This window comes from Tamandua tetradactyla, chromosome 7 (genome assembly GCF_023851605.1).
Source record: "Tamandua tetradactyla isolate mTamTet1 chromosome 7, mTamTet1.pri, whole genome shotgun sequence".
In the NCBI taxonomy this organism is placed as follows: domain Eukaryota; kingdom Metazoa; phylum Chordata; class Mammalia; order Pilosa; family Myrmecophagidae; genus Tamandua; species Tamandua tetradactyla.
In genome coordinates, this window is record NC_135333.1 from 72,656,448 (window position 1) to 72,677,015 (window position 20,568).

At 40.4% G+C, this 20,568-nt stretch overlaps 1 protein-coding gene and 1 pseudogene across 1 annotated transcript; one reads left to right on the top strand and one right to left on the bottom strand.

Moving 5' to 3' along the window:
• The first annotated feature begins 570 nt into the window (after nucleotides 1–570).
• GABARAPL1 (GABA type A receptor associated protein like 1) lies at nucleotides 571–9,313 on the top strand. The gene is made up of 4 exons (XM_077170016.1): nucleotides 571–926; nucleotides 4,766–4,844; nucleotides 6,076–6,194; nucleotides 7,965–9,313. The coding sequence occupies exons 1-4, from the start codon at nucleotides 837–839 to the stop codon at nucleotides 8,028–8,030; spliced, it is 354 nt and encodes a 117-aa protein (XP_077026131.1). The 5' UTR covers nucleotides 571–836; the 3' UTR covers nucleotides 8,031–9,313.
• Nucleotides 9,314–19,885: 10,572 nt separating this feature from the next.
• Nucleotides 19,886–20,568, bottom strand: LOC143691491 (large ribosomal subunit protein eL14 pseudogene; annotated as a pseudogene).

A 20,568-nucleotide genomic window follows, 5' to 3' on the forward strand; every position in this document is an offset into this window, starting at 1 on the left:
TTTAGGTTGTACTTCATGCCCTTCATCTTACACATCTCAAATTCCTGAGTCACGCTCTGTTTCTGTCGCCACTCTAGGAGCAAGTTGTGGCATTCATCCAATCAAAACTGAAGCGAACCTGAGGGAGGAGAGGCCCTGGTGGGAGGAAGCCAACCTAGCACGCAGGCAGGTCCAATTAAATGGGCAAAGGGCAAAAGGCAAACCCGGGACACATCTGCACTGGCCAATGGGATGCCAGGCCCTCCCTCCCTCTTTTTCCTGACTCCAGCTCGCTGGAAAAGGCTGGATTTTAGCCCTTTCTATTCGTTTTGGGGCCCTACCAAGAGGCAGCGGGGGGAAGGGAAGAAGTCATCTTTAGAACACACTTTTCGTTTCGTCTTAAAACGACGGTCAGTATGAGAGTCACAATAAAACAATAAGAAAAACTGTCTTAGCTACGCTATGTAATCCAGATAGGAAAAATTTAGATGGAAAAAAATACACTAAAACAGACAATTCTTATGTCCACCCCTATTCCTGGAGGTCCGGGACGCTGGGGCGGGGTGAGAGGCGGGACTTCGTGACGTCGCAATACCGACGCGCCGCAGAGTTGTTTTGCGTCCCGTGCCCTTCGGGAAAGCCGCCGGGATTTCTGTTCTGGCGGTCCCCTAGCTCCAGGCGAAGGGAGCATAGATCCCTTCCGATCGCTCTGCCAAGTGTTGCGGCGGGAGCTGGCGTCTCCGAAGCGATCCTGATTTATAGTGAAATTTGGCACAGGGAAACGATTCTCGAGAGACGCGACCATCAGCCAGGGAGGCAGGGCCCGAGCGGGGATCTCAGAAACCCTGCGGTCCATCATGAAGTTCCAGTATAAGGAGGACCATCCCTTCGAGTATCGGAAAAAGGAAGGCGAAAAGATCCGGAAGAAATATCCGGACAGGGTCCCAGTGAGTGTCATGGGAGCGGGGGGGAGGGGACTGGGAAGCTCCCGGGGCGAGCGTGGCTGTGGTGAAGCGTCGCTGCCCCAGGCCGAGGAGGGAGACGCGAGGTCCCTGTAAATCACTAACCCTCGACGCCGTTCGCTGGTCTCGGAGCCAGTGGACACTCAGACTGCCGACCTTTTAAAACCTATATCCCCAGGGCCCGTTTCCATCTTTACAGCTGATCGCATCTTTGGAGCCGAGCCTACGTCTCGAGTGACTCAGCATTATTCAGATACGAAGGCCGACATGTGCACAAAATATGGTCCTGTATGCGAGAGTGATTAGGTTGGGGCCCTTGATTTCCAGCCTTTAGAAGCGCAGGGATATTGTTACGGGAGCAGCGAAGTTGGCTTTAACCTTCGTTTTATCCGGCTTGGGAAGGAAAGAATGGGAAGCCAGTGGATTCTTTCTTGTGTTTTATCATTAGGAAAGGGGGCGGTAAGGGGAGCGCACCACCAGGCGGACGTGGCGGGGAAAACAAGGTCACGTTCTCTGCGCAGCAGCCCTCTTGCTTCATTATTCTTGGCTCCAGGGGCTTGTGTGGGGAAAGGCCAGCCTTCCCTCCGCTACTTAATTCTGATCAGACTGTACCTGGACACAACAAAGCGGGACCGAAGCCTCTTTTTCTCTGTTGCGGAACCTGGCATGTGGAGTTAAAAGTAATGCGATCGGTGAGGAGGAAGAGAAATACTAAGGCATCCCTCAGCATCCGGGTGTTTTTCCCGTTTCCCCCCTCCCCCGCCCACTTGCCTGTTTTTTTTTTCTCGAATACAGGCTGCGCAGCCGGAATGGAAGGAGGAAGAAGAGTGGTAGATTTTGGAGATGGAGGAGCAGCGACCTTAAGGTTGTGCTCTTTACCTGCCACCTTCAGGCAGGGACAGTGGGAGACGTTTTACATGTAATGTATAAGTAAAGGAATTGCAATTATCTGATGTCCTTTCTTGACCTGCATGTTCTCCTTAAACCTAGTCTACAGTCCTAACCTCAATTTCATTGTTTTACAGTTACCAGAGGTGAGTTGGGCCTTAGCTAGCCCAACAGTAGAAACCCCTGGTAGTCCTTTTCCTATCAGGAAGAGGCGCCCTTAAGGCCTTTCCATTCCCAGAAATTGGGTGCTACTGAGTAATAACTCAGGAAAGAGTCCTTCACAAATCACTTTCCTGCTGTCTGGACCTTGGGGGGACTGTTTTAAAAGCTTCTCCTAATTCTAATCTCCGTCTTTGATAGAAGTATTAAAAAATGACAGTTCACCTTTATTGATGGCTTATCTCTTACCCGGCTGTCTTCTAAGTGCTCTCTATATTCAGTTAGTCCTCACAGTGGTATAACCACCATTCTACAGATCAATCAGAGAAATGAAGTAACTTAGGAAGCTTGCAAATTGCTGGTCTGTTACTGGTCAGGATTCCATTCCAATTGTTTCTCAATTTCTAATACAGTTCTGTTAACTAGAATTAAGTGCACACTGTGTGTCTCACATTGTACCTTCCAGAGCTCACAAGGTAGTATGGTGCTGGTAAAGTAAGCCGGTAAACAGAATGCCAATTTTTCAGGGGTCACTAAATACGAGGCTCTATGCCAATAGTTTTGCCTAAGTTACAAACTCTAAAATGTACCTTTTCCTAAAGCTAGTTAAAATCCCCCTATAATTTTTCAAAATTAAGCCCTCCCCATTTCAATCATCTACCCCTCATGTTTCATATGATCACCTGTTCTTATTCTGTAAATGTTTTACTTTGTGATAATAAATAAGTCACCATGGACCTGGCTCAGCTCTCTGGCTTCTTCTAGTTATGTTTTAACCGGTGCCAGACCTCTACCGCTTGTTACCGGTTCAGTGGATGGCCCTCTTTCCTGCAGTTGTGACGCAGGGAGAAGAGCTATATGCTTTCTTAATACTGTGATTTGGGTTGTAGTTCTGGCTTTACAGGAATTCCCTGTATTCTCAGTCAACACCCTAAATCTCACTGTGCTCAAGTGACCCTATTTATGGGAAAGTAGGGTTCCAGTAAATGATTTCTAAAGCCCTTCCCAGCTGGACCATAGGTGTTACTCGAGTAATCTCATTCCCTGGCTGCTCGCATAACCTGGATTTAGACCCGGTCACTATCTTTTTATAGCTACCATTGAGAAGAATAGGTGTGCTTATACCTTGGAAGGAAGGAGCTCATGGGATCTTGAAATTGCCTTTATAGCTACAGTGTATTGCAAACCTGTGACAACAGGAAACTAAGAGCCTGCAGAATGTGTCTTTTTTTAATTTGTTAACAACCCAATGGAATATTAGCTATCTTTAATAGATGAGGCTAAAGAAGCAAAGCTTCTAAGCCTGAGGGTCCACTGTAAGTGAGAAATAAGTTGGGATTCCTGCAAACCTAAACTCTTTTACTCTAAATCAAGGCCTTAATGATTTCCTGCCCTGCCTTTGCAGGCTGCTCTATTTTTTTGCCTTCCTTCCTTTGTGGTCACCTCTTATTGATAGGAGCTCAAGAGTTTGGGGGAGACACAATACCAGTCTCGCTGTCCCCCTTTGATTTTATTAACTCTGCTGTCTTATGTCCATCTCATTTGTTGGCCTTTCACTGATCTCTCCATGAAGCTGTTCCTACTTTTTCCTTTTAATTTTGGACTCACAACATTCTCCAAAATATTTAAATATAAAGTATAATTATGTCCTTTGGATATTCCTAGTACAGGATTCTATATTTCTCTAAGCATAAAATAAGTTTCTCACTATTTTAATCTGTCCATTTAATTTAAAAGCTTCAAATCCCTCCCTCCCAGTTAATCTTCATGTTTATATAATTTTTCAATAATTTCCAAATCCATTTTCACATAAAGTTTTGAGGATTACAGAATAGATATCTATTCCATGACTTTGTAAAAGATGTACTGGAGCGTTTTCATCTTCCTTTTGCTCATTGGAATGCCGAAGCTGAGAGTTTGTGGCCTGTGGAAGATCACACAGCTAATAGAGGTTCTTGCCCAACATTTGTTTCTGCTTCTTCATTTAACTCCCAATATTGTTTACTATAGTGATCATACTTTCTAAGCTAAAAATCTAAAGCTCATGATTTTATAGTGCATACTTTCCTATTTTATAAATTTGCATTTAAGTGTTTTAAATGTTTATACACCTTCATTTTTTCTCTTTTACAGAAATATATGATGTCTATAAAACTCAAAGTATTATAGAAATCTTGAATGTAGACATTGAAAATCCCTTACAAAGACCTAACAGAATCAACATTGGTATATAGGTTGTTGTGCTGACACTATTTATAAAATGTTATACTATAATGAACTGTTATAGTTCTTGCTTTATCTCACTTAAGACAGTAGTATCTTGAACATATTTCTTTGGAACTCATTCTCAGAAAGTTTGAAAAATATGTAAGCCATGTTTTCTGTACCTTTAATATATAAATAGCATTTATAAGAAAAAATAAAACTAGGAGGTATTCAGGATCACCTAAGAACATGCAGACACTCTTCATAACACTAAATACGTGAAGGTATCTGTCCTATAGTATACCTTACGGGTAACTTGCAATTCTTAAAATCAAGGTTATCTTTACTTTTCATCACAACTTTCTCTATCCTCTTAACTCCAGAAATGAAACAATGACCTCATAAAGAAGTCTTGTCTTCCTATACATTTTGTAAGGAGTTGGGGGAACGGGAAATGGAAAAGTCATACCAGGCCTCGTTACTTCAAATAGGGTAATTGTAAAATATGGAAGTTAAAATACGATATTGGATTCTGTAGCTCTCATTCCCTCTCTTTTCTTCTCTTCTCCCAGGTAATTGTGGAGAAGGCTCCTAAAGCCAGGGTGCCTGATCTGGACAAGAGGAAGTACCTAGTGCCGTCTGACCTCACTGGTAATGCTCTCCTCCTCCCCTGGCCCTTCCTTCCATGGTGACACATTTTCAGTCCTTATTTCATGCCTAAGGTTTTGAGATTGAGAGAAAGTGCAGAGTTGAAGAAAGTGATTGGGATTCTCCAGAGAGCTGATTTAAAAATAAATGGCAGTTCTTCTCCCACCACCAGTTCCCTTAAGCATTTCCTGTACAGTGTTTTGTTTTGGCTACTGCAAAGTTAAAAGAAAAAGTCAGATTTTCATTTTATTTTTTTATACTTTTATTTTGAAATACTTTCCTACTTACAGGAAAGTTAAAAAATAATACAAACCCCATACAGAGAACTTCAACTTACCCCTATTCACCCCACCCCGCATTTTAACATTTTGCCACATTTGCCATATCATTCAAAGTATCCAGCTATCAGTCTGTCAATCCATCTGACTGGCTGTCCCTGTCTATCAATCCATTTTATGAACACTTGAGTGTAGGTTGTATATATCATACTTGAACACTTAATACCAGGTATCCTTTTTTTAAATCACTTTTAAAACTCAGCTTTGTTATTGTGATAGCAGTTTATTCAAAGGAAAACCAGACTGGTTTCTTGGGATGATCACATTTTAAAGATTCTTGAAGAATATTTGTTCATACTTCATCTTGAATTCTTTGGAATACCCACAGCATCCAGGAGACTTTGTAGATATGTTTCCTATAGGGTTATGGGATTTGACTTTCAAACTTCAGCAAATTTTTCAATATTCCCAAGAAAAGATAAAGCATTGAGCCCAACTCATTGCACTGACACTGGGATAAATGCCCTATGTTAAGACTGCTGAGAGCCAATGGACCTCTTTCCATCTTTGCAATTTATCTTAAGGGATGGAGGCAGTGATAGAGGTGTATTTCAGGTCAGATTTCAACAATGATGGCGATGTTTTGGCCTGGTATCCCCTCAAAGTAGTACTCAGACTTCAGTGACTTGCTTACATTAGGTGTGAAATACATTGATGGGAGAAAAGAACTGAAGAGTAAACTCCGTGATGGCAAGTAAGAGAAAGCACAGGCCAGTTTGAGTTTGATTTCTAAAGCTCTAGAAAAGTATTTGACTCTACTTAGATCGTTTATAAGAGTAGTACTTAATGCCAAAGGTAGTAGGTACAATAGAATTTTTTTCTGGGATTTACCCTTCTATTAATCCGTTGTCTTCCCTTCTTGCTTTACTTTTCTAAAACCTACTTCCTTCATCTAGTTGGCCAGTTCTACTTCTTAATCCGGAAGAGGATTCACCTGCGACCTGAGGACGCCTTATTCTTCTTTGTCAACAACACTATCCCTCCCACTAGTGCTACCATGGGCCAGCTGTATGAGGTAATGGTCTCAGTCACCACTAAACCATGTGGTCTGGTGTCCTCTAGCTTTTGTTTCAGTGTGTGTTGATGACACACCTGGGAAGTGGGGCAAGAGGTGTTTTTTATCAGGATCCTCTTATGCATGGCAGTGTAAGGCTCAGGGAGATTAAATACCAGTTGTCCTCTAGGAATTGAGCACCTAACTAGGTTCAGTTCTTTTTAATTCTCAGTCCTGCCTTACTGTGATGCTTTAATTTTGGATCACTGTTGTAGTTTGCAAGCTGCTAGAATGTGTGATATACCAGAAACGGAATGGCTTTTAAAAAGGGGAATTTATTAAGTTGCAAGTTTACATGTCCTGAGGCTGTGAAAATGTCTAAATTCAAGCAAAGCTATAGAAATGTTCGATCTAGGGCATCCAGGGAAAGATACCTTGGTTCAAGAAGACCGATGATGTTCAGGGTTACTCTCTCAACTAGAAAAGTACATGGCTACATCTGCTAGCTTTTTCTCCAGGCTTCTTATTTTATGAAGCTCCCCCAAGGGTGTTTTCCTTCTTCATCTCCAAAGGTCTCTGACTGTATGCGCTCTAACGCTTTTTCTAAAACGGTTCCCTCTTATAGGGCTCCAGTAAGCAGCCCCACCTTGAATAGGTGGAGACACATCTCCATGGAACCAGTCTAATCAAAAGTTACTACCCACAATTGGGTGGGTCCGATCCCCATTGAAACAATCAAAAAGCTCCCATCCGGCAATACTGAAGGAGGATTAAGTAACTTGGCTTTTCTGAGGTTCACAACAGATTCAAACTGGCACAATCACCTTTACTGAAACAGGAAATGATTCTTACAAAAAACGTGAAGGCACTTTCCACTGCAGTTTCTCTCATTCTTATTGGTAACATAATTTATAAACAAACTTATTGATATCCCAAATCATTTTTTTATTCCCCCCAAAATAGTAAAACTAGTTCCTTCTAATTCTGAAGCTAACCTCTTCTAACTAGAGATTTGGCTTAAAATTTAGTTCCCTCTGTAAACTGAGGTTTAGGCTTAAAAACAACTATGTATACTCAAACAAAGGTATATTTTTTTCTAAAGACAGAACTAAGACTGATGCAGATTCCCCATCATCTGCGCACTAGTGAATCATATGAAACAAAATTTAAAATTAAGGCAAAGTCTGTAGAATTGATTCATTTGTTTTAATAGAGAAGCTCAGAGAGAATAATTTATATGATTTTATTTGGTTTAATTAGTAACTTGTTGGAATTTAATATAAGGCTATATAGTAAAAGACTTATCATGCTATAATTCTAACCTGAGACTAACAATTATTTCTTAAGGGATTTTGTATAAGATGTTGCCTTCCCATAGTGCACTGTTAGTGAGCTATATAAACTTCGAATAATCTCTCAGCTAACTTTTATTCCATAGCATGTGTTTCCCTAGTAGCATCTATTCCCTAAACATGTATGATTCAGAATCTCTGTTTTGTTGTATCTTTGTTCTCCTTGCTGGAATGAGCCTCTTGTCGTTAAGGACTATGTATGCCCTAGGATAGTTTCTCACATCCGTGGTACCTATGTGTATTAGGTTCTGTGAGGTTTTCTGTTTGTGAACTCAGTGCAAACTTTAATTCTAAGTGCTTACACTTATTCTTTGTCCCCCTTTTTAATTGGGACTAAAGAGACATTTTAGACCTATTACAAGTTTATGTGAAGCTCAGAGTCCTAGAGATAATTAATGGGAATGTGTTTTCTAAACTGTCATCTTATCTCTTCCCCTAGGACAACCATGAGGAAGACTATTTTCTATATGTGGCCTACAGTGATGAGAGTGTCTATGGGAAGTGAGTGGTGGCAGCCCAGCAGATGGGAGCACCTGGACTTGGGGACTAGGGGGAGGGGTATGTGGGGGACTTTGAGTAAAAGAGGGAGGGCTCCCACCATGGAGGAGAAAGAAGGGGAAGACATCTGGAAACACTCTACTGCACACATTTTCATCATATTTTCACGTGTTCAATTGATGTTTTTTGCTGCTTCCTTGGCCTAGGGAGAAAGCATGTCAGGGCAGAGCTGTTGGATTGGCTTCGATAGAGTATTTGGAATGGCATAATTTCACAGCATCGCTGGGGATTTTTATGTACAAATTCACCCAAGGGTCAGGAAGTAGGCAAGTTGGGGCCAGAGATAACTTCAATCCAGTAGCAACTTCCTGTTCTTCCTTCTCTTGTGGTGGAGATTCTGTTTTTGATATTTGCACAAGATAGGTGGGGAAAGTGGATCAGGAATGTTTTAGGACCATGATAGTGGACCATGCCTGGGGACCAAAAGAAATATCCACTGTAATTAAAGCATTGTGACTGCTGATTGCTGTCATATCTCCACACCTTCTCCCTCTCATCTCAATCATAATCTCAGACACGAATATTACAGGACATGCTGGTGGTGATGATGGACACCAGATACAGAATTGTAAATGGAGCTCTCTTTTGGAAAACAGATCAGACATGAGGTGGTTATGATTACCAAGATAGAATTGATAGCATTAAACTGGAATTGACTGTGCATTGAGCATCTCTGTCTAACCTGCTCTTTCTCTGATGCCACCATGTCTACCTTAGACTACCTTAGAGCCTGAGCCATTTCCAGTCACAGGCTGAAACTACCCCTCTAGCATTTTCCAAACTTCTTCCACTTATAGGGTCAGAGATGTCTTATGTATGAAAGGGGCAGGTATGAGGTGAAATAGATTATCTACACCTCCCACTCATACAGAATTCTTGCTCCCTACTGCTTGCTAATCTACTGTCCCTCCAGTCACACACACACATGAATGCTAAGCTATGGCCAACGACTTCCCTCCTTAGGGTTTCATCCACTGCAGCTGCTAGTTTGACAAGTTTGGGAGGATTGGCTTTAGTAATTTATGGGATTTTATTGATAATGATTATTTTTCACTTTAGGGTTTATTGTGTGGGGTGGGGTTGGGGAGCCAGAATTGTACTTAAACATTTCAATTCATCTCAGCTAATGAAAAGGGGAAATCTGTGTCAGTTCTGTCAGCTGCAGGTTCTTGTATAATGAAGTGTATGCTGTCAGGCCAAGGAAATAAAATAATTGTATACCTGAAAATCCACCATGGGTTCAGAAATGTTGCCTTTATTTAGTATGTATTAAAGTAGATAGCATGTGTCTTCTCTGAAGCAAGAGAATTTTGAGTAGAGGTGGTTGTTAGCAGTGAATGCTCACATATGGTCAGATGCATGCATATTTCCTCAGCTCTTTTATGAGCAGGAGTTACTATCCGAAGGTGAATGCTGTGGAGCTGGTGCATTGGTGGTATGTGTGGTTTTCTCCTTTTCAGATAAAATGCTCTGTCACTGCTTTATGTATTTCTCAAAGCTGAAGATGGAAGGATGCCCACGTTAGAATATCTGAGATGGAGAAAGGGGAGGATGCTTATTAAAAATGGAGACACCTAAGCCTTGTCCCAGATTTAGCTGACTCAGAATCTCAGCGTAGGTGTCTGCATTTTTAACAGTGTGATTCTGCTTAACACTGAAGTTTGAGATCACTGCTCGGTACAGCTGGTTTTGCATGTCTCAACCATGCTTTTTCTGTCTGCTACATCTTGGTTAGTATGAGGCTACTATATCCCAAAGAAGGAAATGGCACCTAGGTAAGGCTTCTGGGGGCAGACAAGCTTGGTGTCTTCTCACCATAAAAAAGTCAGTCAGGAGCTAATATGTGGGTGTATGGTGGGGGCACAAGTTATTTTAGATTGTGAAAAGAAGATTATTGAAACTCCATTCTTAGAGAACCTTAAAACCCATCTCTAATCCTCTTTAATCCTGGGCAGCTACATCCTCAAGTGATATCTTCCTCTGTAAGGTTTTATAAAATATAGAGTCAACAAAAAGGAAGTACATACATCTTCTGCCAGCCACTAAACCATGCCCAGTTTAGCAACTGAAAACGCTAAGACAGAATTGAGAGGAAAGAAAGACGCTCAAGCCTGCCAGCACCAGAAGCAGAAAACTGTGAAAACCCCAAGGACCTTTGATGGTGTCAGGAAGCATTAAAAATGAGCAACTGTCAGACAGAAAGATGGCGGGCTGCTGTTACCTGATAAAACCAAATGGAAGGTAATAGTGAATTGTTAAGATTTGAACTGTATCCTGAAACAGACTAACCCACTACCTAGGAATGAGATTGAATGATAAAAAAACGAACATGGCAGATCCCAGCCCTCTGTACACATCTGAAATAGCCCATTTTTTTAGTTTTTTAACTAAAAATCTTTGCTTATTTATTTATTTTTTCTCTTCTGGGCTTTCCTGGTGGAAAAATTTTATCCATTAGACCAGCGCTTGGATTTTACAGATCTGTAAAGTTTAAGTAACTTAACTAAATTCAGAGTAAAAGGCAAGGCAGGAATCACAATGATTTGATTTGGCTACAGTGCTCTTTCCTTAACTCTACAGTAGAGTTGGGATGGGGCTGTCTCAGTATCACCCTCCTATTTCCTGCTAGCCCTTTACAATTTATTTTTATATTCAGGCCATTATGAGGTATGTCTTGAACTGCAAGCAGCTTAGGAAATGTCCTTTGGCTGATCTGGGTCCCATTTCCCATGTAAGATAAACCAGTTTACCTCCATGCTTATTTCTGGAACAAGTTTGAATGTATCAAATCAGCTCATTCTCTCCCTTGGAGGCCAGTATGCATCAATATCTGACTTAAGCAAGTCTAAGAAAGAACTCACATATTTATATATAGGGTGGACATATATTTAGGCTTGGTCACACTACATTCATTTAGTATAAAAATTGAAGGTGGCTCCCTTCATCAAGAGATATGCAATGTTTGAGCCATCTGGATCCAGCATCCCCCAAGATGTTTCTTACTCTGGGTCTAGATGAAAAAAAGGCTCTTCTACTTTATTCCATCCCCCCACCCCCATGTTGAATTGCTTTTCTTCCTTGAAACATGTACACTTAAAAAATCATATTGTGAAATTAGATACAAGATTCCGAAAGAACAAAACAAATGAAAGTAAACTAATGTACAGTGTTAACTAGGCAGACAGGTCCATTGTCTTGAACAACTCCAGCGGTCCCCATTCAGATCATAGCATAATGTAAATAGTAAATTCCAGGGAGCTGTTTGGTGCTCTGTCTAAATGCTGCTGCAGTGGTCTTTTGGACACCATTGTTAGCTGTTGCCAATTGCCTGAGAAATGTTACAGTAACTAAACTTAGAAATTTGACACAATATTTGGGTCATTAACCATCAAATATAGGTATGAAATGACAAGATTGCGTGTATGTGAACGTGTAGACACATACATGTCCGCTTGGCTGCTGATACAGTGTAATAAGGAGAAATCTCAGTCATTCCTGGAAAACCAACTAGTTGACAAATTCATTTGATCTAGTTTTTACTCTAGACAAAACCTTGTAATCAACTATTTCTGGCTGTTTGCTTTTTTTATTTTTATTATTATTATTATTGTTTTCTTTTTTAGGAGGGTGGGGTGGGTGCGTGGTCCGGGAATCAAACCCAGGTCTCTGCGTGGAAGGCGAGCATTCTACCACTGAACCATCTGTGCACCCTACTTTATTTTTTTAACTGACATTTGAACAAGCTCCAAGCACGTCTTTTTTTTTTTTTATTTATTTATTTTTTTTAAGTTTCATGAAACCTCTAAATACTTCCAGAAACTGGTCATTTTGTTCTTGAGTGGCCCTGTGTTCAGGCTGCCGCCTCTACGCAGCCCATAGTGATCAAGTGTTTCCTTCCCTGGCTCTGCTTGCTGACCCACCTCCCCACCCCACCCCTTTGCATTTTGCAGTATGAGATTCAGTCAGTGAGTGGCAGCCTATGACTTACTATCCTGTGGGTGATGCAGGGCTTAGGCGCTTGTTTTTCTCATCTATTTACACACACCACTCAAAACAAATAGAAGACGCAAATTTGGAGTCCCTGTCCCACAACTTGCGAGGAAATGTTATGGTGTCCACTCAGTTGTCCTGTTGTGTCTGAGTGCCATAGCCTGCATTTTTTCCCTTCTTAATTTTCTTTTATTCTTATGGTTATGAGCACTCTGTCCGACATTTTGAACATAGATGTGGGCTAGATTATTTTCAAAGTTTGCAGTTAGCAGGAAACGGCCACCCTTTCAACATGCCATTGTACAGGTATGTATATATTTCAGCAGTGCCTAGCAAAAGGCTTAAGCCACTCTGGCCTGTGTTCTGCAACGTTGACCAACCATTTTGGCAGTTGTTTTCTCAACATGACTGTGTTTAAGACCCTAGTGACTTAAGTGGCTTAGCAGGTAAAACTGTAAAGTGATCCTGAACCCTTGGATGGGGGGTTGAAACACATTTTCAGTTGCTAGATTATTTGGAGATTCAGAGGCACCTCACATTAAGTTAAGGCATGTAGATTGCTTACTGCATGATTTAAGCAAGATAGACGTGGTACACAAAGACAAAAGTAACAATAAGCCATATTTTATGTCCTATCATTGGCTAACTCCTAACATCCAAGCATTTGCTGAGGTGTCATCTCAGTGACTTCTGCTCTGGCACTCTCTTTAATTCAGCAACCTCTACCCACTCCCAGCCTCCTCAACCATCCTTGCCCTGCTCCACTGTACTGTTTTGCTTAGCAAAATACATTTATTAATACTTTTATTGTCTGTCTGCTGCCACTAAAGTGTAAGCTCCATAAAAGCAGAAACCGTTTTGATTTATGCAAACTGGCCAGAACTGTACCTGACATAGTTGGTGCTCCCAAAATATTGAAAGAATAATAGCTTCTGCTGAGAACTGAAGCTTTCAGTTCAAGGAAGAGGTATTTTGGGTAAAAATTAAACTTTCCAGATAATCACAAACTACAAAGGGGGAGGTGGACTGAATAAGAACTTCAGGAAACACCAAGGATCTCAGTGGAAAGAAAATGTGAAGGCTGGAAATAGAGCTCAAATTTCAGTTCTACCAACCAGCTCTGTGACCTGGAATTTACTCTCTGTACAACTGGAAGCATTTTCTGTACAAATTCTGAATTCCCTTCCTGTTAAAATATAATTCTATCCCAGGTTGTTGTGAATATTACTATCCTTAGCCAACAATTAAACAGCATTATTCCATGTTAAGAATACATTTCCTTTAAAACTAAAATGGCAAATAACAGGCTAGCTATCAGGAATCTTATTTCAGGCTGTTTTCTTTTATTCATTGGTAATAGCAAATGCAGGACACAGTATGCACCCTGGAACATGCTGAACTGATGCCCCAAAAGCCAGAGCTCAGGCATTGACATTACGTTCAGTAGTGAGGTCCGGTCAAACCATCTCCTTTGCAACTGATTGTCTCTAGATGGCTATAGCTACCATCTATCTGCAAAGATGGTACTATATGTGTCCTTTTCCACAGCAGTAGGTAAAACCTAGACATGGGACACATGTTGACAGAACACTTTAGTCCTATCAGGCGGAATCAAGACCACAAATCTTTTTTTTTTTTTTTACCATACTTTGACATTTTGGAGGTGCTAATTATAAAACATCTAGACAAATATTCATCCCACTGTTCACACATTAACAGATAAAACCACCTCCTTTCCCTTCATTTTTATATTACCAGAGCAGAATGGCTGTATAAATTGCTGACTTCCAAAGAGATACCTGTGGTTCTAGTGTCCTCTGCAGCCTGGAGCTGCTTCCCTAGGGCTCTAAAAGCACTTTGCCCTGCGTGCTGCCCAGTGCTGGGGAATGAGCTGAGCTTGTTATGGAATGGCAATTTATGAATCAGTCCTTTCTTTTTGTCCTCTTTTAATCAACTTTATAATCCCTACATGGCCAAATCCTTCAAGGGCCCATTATTCTTAATTACCCACTAGTGAGCAAAAGAGAAATTAAAGGAGAAAGGGCACAAGCCTTTTATTGGCCAATTATGGGTAAATCTCTGTGCCAGATATTTAAATGTTCTCTCTGAATCTTTAAAAAATATACTGTAGGGTGAATATGTTAATTCGGTTTGATTGCAGTATGAGGGAGAATAATTTTTTTGAAGATCAGATAGCTAATAATGTAGAGCTATGCAGCTAGATACAAACTCAGGTTCTTTTCCCAATCTCATGCATGTGTTCTCACAATGGTCAAAGCAAAGTAGGGCCTTCAAATGGTTCTATATATATTAAATGTGTGTGTGTGTGTGTGTGTGTGTGTGTGTGTGTGTGTGTGTGTTTTTTTTTTTGCATGGGCAGGCACCAGGAGTCAAACCCAGATCTTGGGCATGGCAGGTAAGAACTCTGCCTGCTCAGCCACCATGGCCCACCCATGATTCCATATATTTTTAATGGGAGAAATGATGGAACCTGTATCATTTCAATTTTGGTTTGTGATATTTCTTTGTTCTATCACTGATTATGATTTAGGGTTGCTTCTCTTTGCTGTTTACTGAATGCATCAGGTTATGCTACACCTCAGGGTCTCTGCTTACATTGCTCTCTGTATCTGAAATTCCCTTCACTATCCTCCCTGCCTAGTGAGCTCTCCCCAGAAGCACATCATTTGGGCTTTGACTGCAAGTGACAAAAAGAAAAAAAAAGCAAAAAACCCTTAAAATATCAGTGTCTTAAACAAGATAGTTGATTACACTGCCATGTAAAAGTCCAGTTTTGGTATGACAGCTCTGCCCCTTGAGACCTAGGCTTCTCCTGCTCTCTGCTCCCTATCAACTGGACATGGCCCTCATCCTCATGGTAAAAGGCAAACATCTCTGTTCCCTGCAATGAAGAAGTCAAGGAGAAGAAGGCAAAGGGTGCAGATCAGCCGTCTTTTAAGGAAGATTCCCTGAAGCCACTCAAGACTTACACTTATTTCTGGGCCAGATCTTAGTAACATGGCCACATCTAGCTAGAAGTGGTGCTGGATAATCTAGCCTTTATTCTGGGTGGCCATTATGCCTGGTTGAAATTGTTGTTACTGTGGATGCAAGGGATAATGGATGCTCCTTATATGACCCATTTACTAATATTTCTTCCAACATTCATACAAATTTAACAACATAATTGTACACCTACTGTATCCTGTATCACTTCTGTTAAAACATCCATATTTTATTGTGCCCTTTTTTGTTTTGTTTTGTTTTGTTTTTTTGTATTATGTTTTTAACATATCTTTAGTGCCAAATTGTATTTTGGTTTCTTGAGGGCAAGGTCTACCTCATTTGTTTCAGTAGCCAGCAGGAGCCTAGAAGCTAATTGTTCAATGAAGGAATGAGTAAATAAGTATATGGATGCCTGGTACTAAAAGATGAGATTTACTTCTAACTCAAATATTTCTCCTCAGCTCTTCAACTTAATATAAATTATTCTGGCTGGAAGGAATCCCTCTGTCATCAGTGAAATGATTTTCATTAAAGTATAGGGGAAACACCATAAAATGAGTTTAAAATGTGGAATCATTGTAATACAATTATAAATAAATGTTTATATGTGGTTTCTTAGAATAAACAGCATTACTATTCTTAAATTACCATGGTACCAGCCCATTCACCTCCCCCAAAAAACAAACAAACAAAAAAACCAAACAAAAATTCAACAAATGGTGCTGCAATAATGGTATACCCACATGGAAAAATAATGAAATGTGACTCTTGCCATATAGCATACAGAAACAAACAAAAATTACCATGGTAAATTTATTATTAGAATAATAAAAGAGACTGAGTTATTTTCATGAATTTTTAGGCTAATTGCACTGCTCCCCTCCCCCACTTTGGTTAAAAAAAGAAAGCATAAGATGGCTGGAATTGGTGCTTTGAATATCTATTATGATACTTTTCTTTTATATAAGGGATTTGAAACAGGTCAAATGACTTGCATAATGCTTCCAGTTTTAATAATTTTCAACCTATTTTGGTATATTTATTCTTTGTGAACACATTCACAGCAGTTCTTTTTACTTAGCCTACTTCCGGAGGACCTCTTTTGTTGCTCAGATGTGGCCTCTCTCTCGAAGCTCAACTCTGCAAGTGAAATTCTTCTCCCCTCTACGTGGGACATGACATCCAGGGGTTAAAGTCTCCCTGGCAGCATGGGAGATGACTCTCAGGGATGACTCTGGCCCTGACACTGGGATCAACAAAGCCATCCAGACCAAAAGGGGGAAAAGAAGTGTAAGAAATAAGTTATTAGTGGCTAAGAGAATTCAAATAGAGTCAAGAGGCTACTCTGGAGATCACACTTACGCAAGCTTCAGTTAGACATTGCTACCTACCATAACTGGCTAAATCCCAACCAAAACCACTACTGCAATAATGGGATACCCACATGGAAAAAGAATGAAATGTGACTCCTGCCATATAGCATACAAAAACAAAAATTAACCATGGTAAATTTATTATTAGAATAATAAAAGAGACTGAGTCATTTTCATGAGTTTTAAGGCTAATTGCACTGCTCCCCTCCCCGCCGCCCACTTTGGTTAAAAAAAGAATCAAGATGGGTGGAATTGGTACTTTGAATATCTATTATGATACTTTTTTTTTATACAAGGGATTTGAATCCTAAAGAACACCTAGGGCACTATATAAGAGTCTACAAAGGTTCCATGCACTAAGGTAACTTTCCAGAAACCTACAATCTCCAGATGGGTCCCTGGACCAGATAAGTCCTGAAATGCAGAGGACCCAGCCTCTCCAGAACATCAGCTAGTTCCATGCCCCTATCTCATATTATCGATAGTCCCTTCCAACATGAAAAATTAAAATGGGCATAGCCCAGATACCCCTAAAGAGTGGGATAAAGATCAAAGGCGATGGTGGAGTTATATAGAGAAGGTAGGGTTTAACAAATGAGTATGATTGCTGAATCATTATATTGATATTTCTTTTAGTCTCCAGTATCTTAGAGCAGCTAGATGTAAAAACTAATTGCTCTGTGCTTTGAAATGTATTGCCTCTTGCATATATGTTAATTTTCATAAAAAAATATATATATACTAAAAAAAGTCATTTTTTAAATGACTCTTTCTATATTTGTTGAAGAAATTTAATGAAAATGAAAATCTTCTCCCAATCCAGACAACCTGTCTTCAAGTGTAGAAGAGTAAGAGAACAGTTTTATTACTGAATAAGTAGAATGTATTAGTACACAGGCAGTCCACTCAAGAGATCAAAAAAACCAGAAAAATCTCACTCGTCTATATCATCAAGTATATACAACCCATTACACACAAGATCTCAAGATAGCTAACCTTCAAGTAAGAGGACCTGACACCACCATTTGTCACCCACAGTCCATCTTAAATTCTGATAATAAGGGTGGTCTTCATGAAGAATTTTCAGAAACCATGTTCAATTTCTAGCATGGCCCTATTTGGTTTGTTTACTGTTTTATTTTTAATCCCCCAATTAACCATTAATATAAATTTGGTCTAGTAATTGTTTCATGGACAAAGAATTCTAGAGCCATAATCTATCTCATAATTCAGATGCAAGTTTTCAATTTTAATTTTTATCTTTTTCAACAGAACTACTCCCTTATTTTTGTGAATATTGACGTGTAACCTTAGTATTTCAGAAAACTGCCTTAATATTTAATGTATTGAGAATGCCTTATATTAATGCCTTAATATAGAAAAATTAACGTGAAAATATATAGTTTGAAAATTCATCTAACTAGTTTATGTAAAAAAGAACATTACCCACGCATGACATTTACTCCACATACATAATTTCTTTATAAGCTATAAGTGCCTACTCTGTCTATTATTCCTCATAACTTGTCCCAAATAGACAAAGAGGAACAGTTCAAATACTTGCAGTGGATGGTTCTATCTTCAGGTTTTACTCACCCGTCTTTTCTTGAAACATACACAATTTTTAACCCGTTTTGATAAAAGAGAAATGCAATTATTTAGCAAGAGAATCAAATCTGGGTATATCTAATGGGAGGGAAAAGACGAGATTTTTTTTTTTTTTTAAAGCATTATATTTACAATAGAACACCTATTTCAGGAAGTAACCTGCGCGGCTGAGCAGTTTCTCCTAGACCGCAGGAGACGCTGTTTGGCTGATCTGGCGAGCCACGTCTGCAGGCGCTGCTCCCAGCGCTGTGGTCGCTGTCGCGGCGGCCGTAGGGCCGCAGAAGTCACACATCAGGCAAGACTTGCAGAGCTGAGTGACGTCTGCTCCAGCTTCTCAGAATTGCCCCCGGGAATTCAGCTGAAGGGGTAGCAGAACCTGCTCTCTCTCTTTTTTCCAGTAAAGGGCTGTAGGATTTTTATCAGCATGGCTGATCTGGAAATTCAAAGCCTTCCTTTTAAGTACTGGTAATTGAAGCCCGTCCCTCAGGCACTAGAAACCGTGTGTCTTTGTGCTCCTCTCCAGGGACGGAAGCCTCTGCGCATGCCCTTTGGCCGGCAGAGCGCACCCACTCCACCCTGGCTCACCTAGGCCCCCTCCAGAGGGAGCGGGGTGGGGATCTCTGTAGTTATCAAATCGCTGGAAAGGAGCCTTTTCTTCCCTCACCAGCTGATTTTCCTCAGCTGCAGTTTTGTGGGTGCTGATTCCAAACAACCCACCAGACCCCTAAGACAATAAATAAATGCAAACAGTGATTACGGTTTAAACTCCATAGCCTTATTTAATCTCAACAAATTCGTAGAGCTATTGTCTTCACTTTGCAGATAAGGAAAAACTGTCAAAGAGTTTGTGCCCAATTCATCAGGGTCAGCAGAGCTTCTTCACCATTCTGAGTCTTCCCTGTGTCTGTCTTCTCAACTGTAAACCATAAGTAATGCCAACCCCAGGGAGATGGTAGTGATCGGATGGGATGGGACAATAGAAAACTTAAGCAAAATTCTTGACCTAGATACTGACGATTTCTCGTTTTAAATGAGGAAACAGGCGAAGAGGGTGAAAATATTCACACATGATTTTTTTTCTTAGCAAGTGGCAGATGTGGAAATCCACCCAAGTAACTGAGAAATTAGGATTTAAGGGATGATTTTAATTACTGAATCATTATATGATTATAATCATTTAAAGAACACCCTAAATCTTTGAATTGTAATCCAGCTGTCTTCATTTCTGATAATGGGTGTATAGCCTTTATCTTGTGTGTCCTTGTGACTGTAAAAACCGTGTGACTAACCTTCACTTGTACCCCTTTATCCATTTTTTTGACTTTAGAGCTGTGATCACTAAAGACAGACCCTAATTAATGAAGGGTCCTGGTTCAATCCAGAACTAACCCATCCCAAGTCCAAAGTTATCTTGATAACTGAAGCTGGTTTTAATCAAAACAGGACCATCTGACATGCACCGTAGCTTAAAACACTAAAAATCACGTTCATCATTTTATTAAGGCCGCCATTTTCTTACATGCATTCTGTGATTAAGCATGTAATCAACCTGCACATGTTCAATAATTAAATCACCTCTGATCACATCATCTGGGGCCACTGTGCTCTTTATCCTAAAACCTGTCCATCTTTTGATTCTGTAAAACTACTGCAGTCTGGGGAGCAGAATTCAAAGTTCCTAGGTGATGCTGTAATAGAGAAGTTAGAATATAAATTATTATGATTACGGTATCTTATAGATACTTCTTTAAACTTTCTAGTGTATTAGAATAGCCAGAAGGAAATACCTGTGTTGAACTATAATCCAGTTGCCTTGATCTTTTTTTTTTTTTGTCAAAAACAATCTTTATTACTGTTATAACAGCCTCTTATGCTTTCTTGCCGGATGCTTTTTGGAGCAGGTGCTTTCTGAGCTGGAGCTTTCAGACCCTTCTGAGCTTTTGGAGCCCCTGCCTTCTGGCCTGAGGCTTTTTGAGCAGGAACTTTCTGGGCTGAAGCCTTCTTGCCCACAGTAGTCAGCTTTTTTGCTGGAACTTTAGCAGCAGCTGCTGCAGGTGCCGCAGTTCCCTTAGCAGCAGCTGCTTTTTTCAGAGAGGCTTTCAAGAGAGCTGCCTTCTGAAGCTTCTTAACTTCATGCTTAATTATTCTGTTTCTCATTTTCTTTGCCTTCATGACTTTAAAACGATCAAAGTCTGTCATCTTGGCTTTCCTTTCTCTGGCTTCAATCTTCTTGGCCCATCTTGTGGCTGCCCATTTTGTACTACTATCTGCCTTCTGCCAGGCTTGTCGGACATACTTCTGGCGGGCACTGTGTGGGAACTTGAGGATGAAGTCAGTTAGCTGCATGCATTTGAAAGGCATGGCCTGTCTCCTTACTTGAGTGCAAGGTCCATCGACTAAAGCCCTGTTCAGATCAATCACATCTACAATCGCGACTAGCTGCCTGGCATGAGGCCCAAAGGAGACATAGGCCACCTGGCCAACCTCCACAAAGCTCCTGAACACCAT